This window comes from Podarcis liolepis (genome assembly GCF_965112155.1).
Source record: "Podarcis liolepis genome assembly, chromosome: 7".
NCBI lineage: Eukaryota > Metazoa > Chordata > Lepidosauria > Squamata > Lacertidae > Podarcis > Podarcis liolepis.
The window spans coordinates 36,002,726-36,015,476 of record NC_139561.1 but is presented as its reverse complement, the minus strand read 5'-3'; the positions used below and the strand labels follow the sequence as shown (position 1 = coordinate 36,015,476).

The 12,751-nt window shown below is 43.0% G+C and overlaps 1 protein-coding gene across 3 annotated transcripts in view; it reads left to right on the top strand.

The window, feature by feature from the left end:
* The window catches only part of ZNF423 (zinc finger protein 423), a 325,427-nt gene that overhangs the window by 286,760 nt on the left and 25,916 nt on the right, over nt 1-12,751 (top strand). For all 3 annotated transcript variants that reach the window (XM_083513508.1, XM_083513507.1, XM_083513509.1), the window contains 2 exons: nt 152-283; nt 2,264-2,379. In XM_083513508.1, coding sequence (XP_083369634.1) covers nt 152-283; nt 2,264-2,379 — 248 coding nt within the window. The remainder of the gene's footprint in view (nt 1-151; nt 284-2,263; nt 2,380-12,751) is intronic.

The following is a 12,751-nucleotide window of genomic DNA, read 5'->3' as shown; positions in this document are numbered from 1 at the left end:
GTAAAGGGGTGGGGGGAAGGCGGTGTTGCAAGTAAAGCATCTTTGGGTCCCGGAAACCATGCAATCCAGTGCTGTGATTTCTCGCCGACTACTGCATTTCAGACGCTAATCTGCTGTGTCACTAACAAGTTGTATCATTTGAACCTTGCAGAGGAAGGCATCAATCATGAGTGCAAGCTGTGTAACCAGATGTTTGACTCTCCGGCAAAGCTCCTGTGTCACCTGATTGAGCACAGCTTCGAGGGGATGGGAGGCACATTCAAATGCCCTGTTTGTTTTACAGGTAAGACAGTCAGACCCAGACAAGCCTCTGTGTGCATGGCTTGATCCGGAAATGACACACAGGGGAGTTTTAAAATACAGTATTCCTTTCCTTGGAAGGGGGGAAACCACTACCAGAAAAGCTTTTGAATATGATCTCACAAACCAGAGCTACCTGGAAGGGCGGCCTTTCTCTCCTTCATTCCTCTTACTGGGCAGTATTTTCCACAGTCATTTAAACCTCCTGGTGGGAACATTTAGAATTATTTCTGTATTCCAATGTGCAGTGATTTTACGGTGCGGTCGTGTTGGATCTTGATGTGGGAGACTTGGGTTCAGGTTCCTTGACAGCCTTGACCTTGCTAACTCTCTTGGGCAAGTCACTTATGCCAAGCCCTGGTTCTCCATCTCTAAACTGAGTACTAGTGATCACTCTTACAGGATTGATAAAATAGCCAATGTGCAATGCTCATAATGCATATTCAGTGTTAAAAGTGGTGTATTAAGCATTTTTGGTTGTTTGTTTGTTTGATTTCTATTTTGCCTTTCTTCCATCATGGAACTTGAGGATCAAATTAAGGTGTAACCATCTCATTCTAGTAAACAATGGTTTATTACACCAAAAAGAAAAAAGGGGGGAAGCCTGCATGCACACATCACCCCTTTCCTCATTAAACTACAGTTTTATGTTACATCTTCACTGAGAAACTGTGGTTTATCACTGTCTAGGCCCCAAGTTATGAAACCAGGATCTAAATAAAGTTAACGCTAATCAGGAATCTGAGCTCAAGAAAGTATGGTTTATTAGACTAGAGTTGTTATGACTGCACTGGCCCAAAGTGGCATCCATAGAGTTCTAGGGGGTCCCCCATCCGGCCACTGCCCAAACCAAGACTTACTTAGCTTCAGCTAAGTTGGAACATCCTATGCCATCAGACCACAGTGACGATTCTTGTTATAATTACTATTTGCTGGGGTCTCAATATTCTGTTTCTTCTGTGTGTTTTCTAAATAAGATTGACAAGTGATCCAAGGGTGAAGTGTAAAGTAAATGTTCATGCTATACTCAGTGCATGACTGTGTATACGTGGGAAATCTGGGCAACTCTCTCAGCCATTCATAAAGCACCCCTTCATTTCCATGTGCATGTGTATTGGGGTAGCCATAATGATCTTTATATCTTAACCATGGTTAAGAGACTGGGAGCAGGCTGCAGAATCAGGTCTTCCCTCATCCCCACATTCAAAAAAATCCCCCAAACCATGCCATCATTTGTCATCATAAAGTGTAGGGTATCAGTATATCTGCACTAAACATGCCTAATTCAAGCCCAATGCATTTCAGTGGATCCTGCATGTGACTGGAAATGCTGCAGCCCAGGTAGGGAGTGGTGCTGCTTTTCAGGCACATACCATGACAGTGCTGAGTTTTGCCACTGCCTGATGGTTATTGGCTTATGGTAACACAGAGTGGCTTTTCCACTGGTGGCACCGGTGTGTGTTGTGGAAAGCCCTTCCTGTGTCTCTGCTAAAAGACAGGAGGTCCCAATCAGTGCTGCCATTGCCCTGGCTTCTGAAGGCACGTTTGTTTAGGCAAGCATCCCCCTGAACTGAACTTACAATTTTACTGTTTAAATAGATTCAATTGCTACACTTTTTAATTGTTTGTTTTAAGATATAGTTTAATTAACAATGCTTTAATGTTGTTGTGCATTTTAATTATGCATTGGTTGTATAGTTGTAGACCGCTTAGAAGCCATTTTGGCATATAGGTGGTCTACAAATTAAAAAGTAATAAAGTAGTAAATAGTAGCGTGGGTCTGGATCTAACACACAATTTGTAAATAAATGGAATGGGAAGGGAGGAGAAGGACAAAGCCTGCTCCTGTATCTTTGGCAACAGGCCAAAGGTACAGGCACACAGGTGTCCATATGAATTCGACTATGCTGGTCATTCTCTCTGACAACGCTGCTGTTTCTTTTCTTCTTTTTTGTTCTTCTAGTTTTTGTACAGGCAAATAAATTGCAGCAACATATCTTTGCTGTCCACGGGCAAGAGGATAAAATTTACGATTGTTCCCAGTGTCCACAGAAGTTCTTCTTTCAGACCGAGCTTCAGGTACCTTTAAAAAAAGATTACATGCAAATCTATGCCATTTGTTCCAGTTGTTATTATATGTGAGAAATAACCTCATTTTGAGTGAGTATCAAGAGCATCTTCTGTCTCCCCCCCACCCCCCCAACCCATGCTTATTTCCTTGCAACATCAGAAATTCTTCCCTCTCCCTCTCTTCCTATCTCTGGGTGCAATCTCAAAAAAAAAAAAAAAAAAGTCCTCTGAGTACGGGCAGCATAAATAAATAAGACCCGACAACTCTAATCATTCGCTCTGAGGATTTCACTTGACAGGACGCCTTACAACGCACTGCCACGTCCACACCGAGCACAATGTAAATAATTTCTTCCCATTGGTTAATAATTTAAGGAAAGATTAGCATACAAAAACTCAAGTAACATTTTGACATCCTCCATCTCTTCTTCCCCTCCACCCCTTTCCCAGTTTTATAAGCACACACTTAAGACAATTGTGGCTCCCTTTCGAAAACCCAGAGCAAGCAAACAAGCAAACCAACCAACCAACCAAGCACATTTCTTCGGTTTTTCATTACAGCTTGGGTGTGATTGAGAAGTATGGGTTCAGGATTGGGAGATGCAAATCATGGACAGGATGAGGCCTGTAGCAAAAGCATGACGGAATCTGGACCATGGATGTACCATTGGCTCTTAGGCAGCTAGAAGGCTGGGAAATTGGGAGGTGGTAGGTTTGAGGGTGATGATCCCTGTGACCCTTCAGATGTTGCTGGAGTCACAACTCCCATCAGTCCCAGCCAGCCAAATCAGGGGTGAGTCCAGCCATATCTGGAGGTTGAGGGAACCATATCTGCAGCTCTGCCTTGTTCAGTGCTAGCTGAGCAGGGTTGAGTAAGGAGTCTGCCACACCTCAGATGAGGAGGGTAAATTCTGCTGCCACTTGAGAGGGCAGTCAACTGATTGAATGCTCTTACCTGCACAAAGAGAGCGAGGTGTCAAGAAGACGTGGTTCCAGCACCAGTTTTCTTGATTCAGGGATTTTTTTTGTATGTACGAAGGAGCATTCAGCCAGGTGACGTCCCGCCCCACTCTCCTACCTGAAGTGGTATAGCCTAGACACAGAGTTGCCACCTCACCTGTTGTCTGACAGTGCCAGGTGTCTTAAGTGGCATCCAAACAATGTTAAGCTTAGTTCTGCAACCTAGTTTTTCCAGCTTGCTTCTATAGCACCAATTCTGTTTCTTCCCCAAGACACCCAGCGAGTGGCAGTGGTTCTTACTACCCCACCTGGGCATTATTTTACCCAAATAAGTGCAGTGGTCTCTAGCCAGTAACAAAGCAGGAGCTGGCTGAAACGTCCTGGTTCACACCCCATAATCTCTGCACGATGTGCCATTCACATATATGCAGGTGAAAGCCTGCATTGCAATTTCTCGGCAGGGGTGGTGGTGACAGCTGCAGGCTGCAGTCCACAGTCCCCTGACGCTCCCAGATACCTTAGGCCAGCCCTCAGGCACAAGGACTCTGGGAACTCCCTCTTGGATGCTGGCACCCTCCTGTTCCAGTAATCGGTGGCTGAACAGATGCGGTTTTGGCTTTTAATGTAAGGAGATTTCTAGGGAAAGTAGGCTTGATATTATCAGTTGTAGACAGAACACACTCAAAAGCTCACATTTTGACCTTCAGTGTGGAACATGCCACAGTGTGCAGCACCACATCGTCAACACTACGATTACCATTGCACTTCTAATCCTGAACTTGCCATTTCTGAAATTTTCAGCTCAGCCTTCTAACTTTTAAGGGACACACCAAAAATACTCTCATTCTCGGCCTTCCGCATCATACGTATTTTATGAGGTTAACGCTTCTCCCAAAATGTTACTGCAGCCCCCTGGTATATATAATCATTTTATGGAATGGTGCACCATGCCTCATTTAAATCTATTAGCTTTATAAACCATGATGTACTTCAACTTTGGAGAGTTGTGTGTGTGTATTATTATTTTTTTAATTCATCTTCCGCAATTCCCAGGCTGCTGCCTCTTGTGTCTTGCTGTCATGCTGCAGAAGGGATGGTTGATCTTTTCACTTTGTTGATTTTATTTTATTTTTCCCCTGGGGGGACCCTCTTCCTTCCCCTTGTTCTAGCAAACTCATTTGCATAAGTGTACAAAAGTTTTAACTATACCTTGTTAATATTTCAGTAAAGTCAGCAGTTTTTTGTTTGTTTGTTTGTTTCTCTGCTTTTGCATCTCCTGTCTTTAAGGAAGCCAACAATACAGTTGGTAAAAAAGCAAACTTGATGAAGATGATGATGGTGGTGATGATGAATAATAATGGTAGAGATATTTCTTTCTCCTCCTCCTCCTACTATAAGTGTCTTGCTGCAATAATCAAAATGGCAGGATATTTCATAAGCACATCATAATTTCTTTGTGTCACTCTGTTGACATTTAAAAACTAGCTACTCATTACCAAAAATAAATATTTTATAAAGTGCCTTGCATTTTATAAAGTGGCCATTTATACCCTTAAGCTTAGTGGTTTGCTTGCCAGTACAGCCCACTCCTTCCAGCCAAGCAAGTAGGCATAGGATGATTTCAGAAAGGGGTTGGACAAATGTATGGAGGCTGGCAGAGTCTCAACACCTGGCATGGTAGGGCAAATGTCAGGGTCTAGAATGACCAACTGGGCTGACTCTGTTATCCCTTTGATTTTTTTTTTAAATCCTTCATTTGCATTTTAGGGCCTGACATCATCTTCATTTACCCCCAGAATATCTCTGGGTTCTCACATAGGGTCCAAGGGGATTCCTGAGAAATTAAAGTAGTGGCTGCTTTTCTGTCTAGCATGCTTCTTGCCAGCACCAGGCTTCTTCCCCTTCTTACTCAGGCTAAAATCTAGTATCCTTTAGGTGTTCATGCAGGAGGGGGTTGTAGGGGCAGGCATCCACCCCCGTCAAAATTCTGATCAGTGTGAATGGTGCCTGCTGGAAGGCTCCTGTACTTTGGGAGGCACTCCACACATTTTAGAACTCTAGTTTTATTTTTTAAAAAATCGGTGTGCAATGGGGACAGAGCTGCTTCTTGTTCCCATACCTTTTGTTTCTTGTTGACTTAATGTGAATGACTGAAGAGGGCTATGAGATATCAGAAATGTGATCCAAAATATTCTGCTAGGAAAAGACTTGTCACTCATCATGGAAGCAAATTTACCCGTAATTGGTAATGCTTTGCTGCCACTAATTCTTCAACATCTCACACTGGAATGTATTTAATGACCCTGGGAACATGTCTACTTAGCTCTTGAGTAAAATTTAAAATGAATTTATCCTTATTCATACAATAGAGAGACAAAAGGAAGTCTTCTGAATAAGGGAATGATTTCTACTTATCTCTCTTACAAATTGATCCATTGCTGCTTTCAGCCACCAGATCATTGGTAGGATTTGCTTGAAAATCCTCTACCACAAGGACACGCACTGCAGTCCTGTGCATCCCTGGAAACAATCAGTTCTCACCAACTGGGCACGGTCCTGGCAGCAACACCCACATGCCATGCAGACACAGAGGGAGCCAACCCTCGTAGGCCTGGGGGCATGCCCCCAGCACACAATGCACAGAGAACTAGGCAGCAGCCTCTGTCAGCATCAAGGGATCCTTGTCTTCTGTTAAAGCCAGCCACAAAGAACGGAGGTTGCTGGTTCAAATCCCTCTATAGGAAAAACATGTCTCCCTTGCTCCCAGATGGAGGACAAAGCTGCAAACAGGCTGTGGCGCCACAAGCAAGAGATCTCTGTGGCGTCTTCTGCTGGTGGTGCTGGTTTCCCCCTGAGGCCTAAAGTCCCTCATCTGGCATAACTCCAGTACAAGCTTGTGCCCTTAGTTTATTATAGAGTCAGAGAACTTGTACATAGACAAAAGCAGCATCAGATTTATCCAAGGCAGAGCAGTGTGTTGCCAGTGTCATTCTAGGCAAATATTATCCACCAGAAAAGGCTCATTGGGGAAGGGTATTGGTACGTGAGAGATCTGTAAACAAATTACAGTTGAGAACTGTGCACGCAAAATCATTGTGAATATATGCTGGCCCAACAGCAATCTCAATAAGCCAAGCAAAAATGGTTGTCTTGGGCTGATAGCCAATCCTTAAGAAGAAAAGAATGTTTATTTACTGTATGCCACTCTTTTGGCCAAGGTCCCTTTACCCTTCTATGGTTTTTTTTTTAAAAAAATATGGTTATGCAGTATCAGTGATAAACCTGACATGCCACTTATAAATACAGTGGTACCTCGAGTTACATACGCTTCAGGTTACATACGCTTCAGGTTACAGACTCCGCTAACTCAGAAATAGTACCTTGGGTTAAGAACTTTGCTTCAGGATGAGAACAGAAATCGTGCTCCGGTGGCGCGGCAGCAGCAGGAGGCTCCATTAGCTAAAGTGCTGCTTCAGGTTAAGAACAGTTTCAGGTTAAGAACGGACCTCCGGAACGAATTAAGTACTTAACCCGAGGTACCACTGTATACATTATAGTTTCATTAGCAAAACGTTTGTCATTATGATTGACCAGGGGAACAGATAGAGGGCTCAGTATTATGTCATCTCCTCTGATTGCCAATTTGTTTCTGGGATCAGTTCAAAGTGCTGGAGGGTTTTTTTACCCTTAAAGCCCAACATGGTCTGAATACCTTAAGAACATTATTCTCTGATTAAAAACCTGTGGAACATAGGAAGCTGCCTTATACTGAGCCAGACCATTAGTCCATCTAGCTCAGTATTGTGTATACTGGCTGTCAGCAACTCACTTTAGGGTTTCAGACAGAAGTCTCTCCAAGCCTTACCTGGACATGCTGAGGATTGAACTTGAAACCTTCTGCATGCAAAGCAGATGCTCTACCTCTGAGCTACAGCCCTTTCCTAACACCCAGAGAGGTAGTGGGCAGGTAGGTATAAGAGATGAGACTTCCTAGACTATTTCATGCCCTCCATGGGGAAGACCCTCCAGCTTTTGTTGTCGCTTGCCTTTTTTATTTAGCTTGTTGAAGTTGCTTTTGAGGCCAGCAGAAAATTCTGTACAGAATTCACACTTTTTTGATGCTGCTATTTTGATGCTGGCTACTTCCTGTCTGATTATTTCATAGTTACTGTTTCGTAAGGACGGAATTTATTACGTGGCTTTGACTATTTTACATAGAAAAGTAGAGCCAAAAATTACTGAGCTAAATCAACTGAAGGGATCCTTGGGATTTGCACTGTATACTGTGTCCCCCTGTGAGTCCCCTTTTATTGGGGAGCAAATGGCAGAGTTGTCAGGAACTGGGGGTCTTAGGTTGTATCCCCTGCCAACTGTCATTGATTGCAGTCTCTTTACCCCTTGGAGCTCAATGGGGAGGCCTTGAGAGATTATTTAGATTCCATCTATATAGCTCTGCTCAGATTTCTGTTTCCTTGTCACACTGGTGACTGACAAAAATGAAATGTTTAGCTCACATTACTCAGTTTACCATTAGGTTGAAAGACATTCTCTGTCTTTTCACTATAGATCCTCATCGCCTACCCTCCGTCCCCATTTCTGTTCTGTTGGCTTTAGGGTTCTTGGTTTTCTCTCTCCTTTGTGAGGCTTCACATGCTGTTCATATAACCATTTTATGGAACGGCAGTTGCATGATGGATGAGGGCAAGCGAATGGCCAGCAAAAAAAAAAAAATCTAGATGAACTGCCCACATCTCAGTTCCGTCTTTCAGCATCAGCACACGAAAGCGTCACTTGATCAGGTCAGGTTTCAGCCATGGTGTTGAGGTGCCCAAAGCCTTGACAACCTGCAAGGAAAACACACACACACAAACACACACACACACACACACAAAACTGGGGTGGGAAAATCATCATAGACAAAGCTTGTAGCGCTCAATCAGAATGGTGGAACCTAACGTCCTTAATTGCCTTAAGAACTGCATTAAGCAAATTGTGAATGAGTAGCAGGGCATTTACAGGAAACTCGAGGAGGGGGTTTGTCTCTGATCTTCCTCCCCACTGTTTTGTGGGGAACCATTGCGTAGCCACTGAAGTATTTGTGTTTAAAGGATTAGTTCCTGCTGTTTGCTTGTGTGCTGCTAATCATACAGTTTCCTCTTAAATGATTGCGAGGAAGGGAAGCTAAAGCCAAGGATAGAGCAGCCCACCGATGAGGCAGGTATGGAGGGAGCAGGCTACCTGCCAGTTCCTTCCTAGCACAGGTGTGATGATGTCTGATCGCTTGTTAGGAATCTTTTTTTCAGATTTGGAGGCAAGTCAAACCACAAAATTGCTGGAGCTCCTCTGGAGGAACCTACTCTCCTTTTGAGGCCAAAACTGTATATTATGGAGAATTCTCAGCTGTCTCTGAAACCAGGCACTCCACATCTCCTTCTCCCATATAACATCCAGAGCTGAGTTAGTCTGCTGCAGCAAACACAACAAAGCATCTTGGTAGCGCTGAAAAGCATGACGGATAGCTGACGTCAACGATCAGAAATAGGGTGGATGCCATAGAAACATATATTTATTTACTATTTTACAAGCTGTTTTTTATCCCACTTTTCAGGCCATTATATTATCGCAAATGGTTCACATCAAAAAAGAGAGGTGCCCTGTCATCAGGCTTACAAACTAAAAAGGCAAGATACGAAGGGAAGGGGAGCGAAAGGGAAGAGACAGAGGAGGTCAAAACAAAGTGGTCGGCTACAAGTGGGCATTCACATATGATATATATGACTGGTGACTTTAAAAATGTCATTCTTTTCTATCAACGTAACATCTCCAGGTTTACAATATATACACAGTAACCCTAATCTATATAGATCAGCCAAATGACTTAATCTCCTCCTCCTGGTCCCATCTATGTGGTGTTGGACTTCAGCTCCCATCAGCCCCAGCCAGCACAGCCAATGGCCAGAGTAGATGGGGAATGTAGTCCAAAAGATCTGGGTTGGGGGACAGGCTATACTTTTCCGTCAGAAAACTACTGGAGGGTTATTTCAAAGTTTCCTTTGGGATGTGAGGTGGCTTTTCCCAGTGCAGATCTCTGTGGAGTCTTGTCCTTTGACTGGGCTGAGAAGTATTTGCAAGTTCTGTGTGCTTGCACAAGGCAGTAATGTTTTTAGACTTTTGACCAGATGTGTGGTAGTTAGGAGAGTTAAGGTCACTTAGAGATCTGGAGAGGTCACAACACTCTTCCTTGTCCAGCTGCCTTTCCAAGTTCCCTCAAAACAAAACAGCGTTGTCTGATCTCATAAAGTACTAATATGAAACTTCCAGTTGGTCCATTGTACGTCTAATTATACCTAGCTAATAGTGTACTAGTAATCTTTTATTAAGCCAGCTGTGTGCTAGTACACTTTTATTTTACACCAGTTGCTTGCAAATTCCCAAAGTGGCCAGTAGGGTTGGCTCCAAATATGAGGGAGCCTTTAGACCAGGGGTATTCAACCTTTTTATACCTACTACCCACTAATGCATCTTTCTTGATGGTAAAATTTCCTTACCACCCACCAGTGCTTAGTGGAAGGAGGATTCAGCTTGTGCCGTAGAACCCCCTACCGCCCACCTAGAATCCTGAAACACCCACTAGTGGCCGGTAGGGACCAGGTTGACAACCCCTTTAGACTTATGTCCTTTGATGGGCCCTAGCAAAACACTGTGTCAGGGGCATATCAATTAGGGTGGCCATGTGACCTGTTTTACAGTCCTCTAATAGGAGTCCTCACTCTGAAGGGTCCTCTGGTCCAAGTGTGGTTTAAAGGTAAAGAACCATAAGGAAGGCTACCTGCAAGGGCCTTGAAGTTGCCCATCAGCCATTAGCACCTGAGTTAACAGCCACACAGGTCCACCTGGTCACAGTTCTCCCTGTTAAGGTGACGTGCATTGCATTTCTATTTAAATTATAATAAGATATAGATAGATATAGATGATAGATAGATAGATAGATAGATAGATAGATAGATAGATAGATAGAGATATAGATTCTCTTATAGAGTAGCACAGACAAATGTTTTGAAAGGCAGTGTTCCCTTTTGTCCAGGGCTAATAGGTAAGGGGCCACTCTAATTGCAGGTAATTAAAATGGCAGTTCCCAGTTCCAGACGTCTGTAAAAAATAATTTAGTGGGAGGGGATGTCTAGGGCAGGCATCAGCAGTGGGGCCTGCCAGAGCACTGAGCCCCTAGCAACTGCCTGAGGGTGCCATACGCTGGCGCCATACTTCTTGCTCGGGTAAGGGTGTGTTTGTAAAAGAAACCTGAGTTGTTTGTGGAGTGGGCACCAAATACCTTGTTGTTTTTTGTGGTTGTTGTTGGTTTTTTATTTAGTTAATACCCCCCCTCCCCAGCAGCCCCTCATGCAATCTAAATTATGACTGTGAGAATAAGCAGCTTGTTCATTAGTGTAATTTGTGTTGTATTTTACAATTTGTGCTTGGCTTGGAAATCAAACCTCAAGAGACACTTTTTGGAAACAAACCATGAACTCATTCTACATTTGATAGAAGGCATTAATTCCGTATGCAGTTTTTATAGGTTTTGGGAGGAAGGTATGGCTTCTCTACCTCCCTACCCATCACACCTTAAAATCTGTTTCCACATAACGGTTGGAAAGATTCCCTAAAACCCATAAACTTGTGTTTTCCCCCCAATCAGAGAATACATCACCATCTCCTTAGAATCGGAATTAGTCAATTGGTATAACCATAATCCGTTACTTCTTCATTTAAAAATAGAAAGGGGGGGTTATTACAGGATCTACTTGGAGCATTTTATTTAATTTTTAATTATTATTAGTTATAAAACTAATAAATTACAAGGAAAACAAAATCCATTCCAACCCTGTTACTGGATCTCAGTCAAGCACCGTCAGATAATTATAACTAACATTAATTAAAAATTAACAGTGCTCTAGGCGTTTAACCATCATTTCTAGTCTGTTTTTGGCTGCAAATCCTTTACATATTAGAAGGCATTCTGCTTCACTAGTACTTTCATGGCTTTGAAAAAGGGCATTTTGGGGTTTTTTTGAAAAAGCCACACACATGGAAAACCCCTGGAATTAATACCAGTGGCATTCTTCCTCTTTTCAAAACTGCAACATCCTTTCATTCACTCTTTGAACATTTTTACAGATCAGAGCTTGAATTGGGTCAGGGGTGGGGAACTAGTGACCCTGCATATGTTGCTGGACTCCCATGATCCCTGCTTCCCATGATCCCTCACCATTGACCATGCTGGCTGGGACTGTTGGGAGTCCAACATCTGGAGGGTCACAGGCCCCCCAGCCCTAGTTTAAGGGCTCAGCTATTATACCAAACTTGTAAATCAGCCCACAAAGGTGGTGACTATTGCACCGTCCACACATGTCTCAAGGCGATGTACAGAATACAACAAAAATAGCTGAAAATGACACAGAAAATAACAGCAGATTAGATAGATAGATAGATAGATAGAGGGTTTTACAATATTTTAACAACAAAAATTAAATCTAAACAAATTCAACCTACGTTTTCTTCGACTTCCCCCACCCCCTGTGGCTCCTTATTTTATATCATATTCTTACTGCATAAACAATTCAGACCTATTTACAAAGTTATCCTTTATGTTCCCTTTTAATTATTTCTTACTGCACGTGTTTATGTCAATCCTGCTAACATTCTTAATTGTTTACAGTTTGTCTTCATATATTCAACATATTTCCCCAGTTCTGTTTTTAAAAAGTCTCTCATCCTGATCTCTTTTTCTTCCAGTAAACAGCAAGTAATTTTAAACACAATGCAAAACAGACACTCTTGGTAGAGACCTAGTCATCACTCCTATCTGCACTGCAACATTTTGTTGCAGGTCCTCTTCCATTGGATAACTTCTAAGTTACAGTGGTACCTCAGGTTAAGTACTTAATTTGTTCCGGAGGTCCGTTCTTAACCTGAAACTGTTCTTAACCTGAAGCACCACTTTAGCTAATGGGGCCTCCTGCTGCCGCCGCACCACCGGAGCACGATTTCTGTTCTCATCCTGAAGCAAAGTTCTTAACCTGAAGCACTATTTCTGGGTTAGCGGAGTCTGTAACCTGAAGCGTATGTAACCTGAAGCGTATGTAACCTGAGGTACCACTGTATACCAGATGGCAAGGGGGTTGGGGTGGAGTGGAGTGTAAGGCAATACCACCCCACAGAGCAAAATCACCAAGAGCAACTGTAGTGGAATCTTTCTGATTTGGTTTGATGTGTTTGTCACTCTCTGTGTGTATATCATTCTTCTGCATCTCTGATGCATGGCATGATTTTCACCCAGCTATGAAGTCCTGGGCACAAGCCACTGTCTTTTTGCCTGACCTGCCGCATGGGGTTGCTATGAAGATAAAATAGTATGATGTCG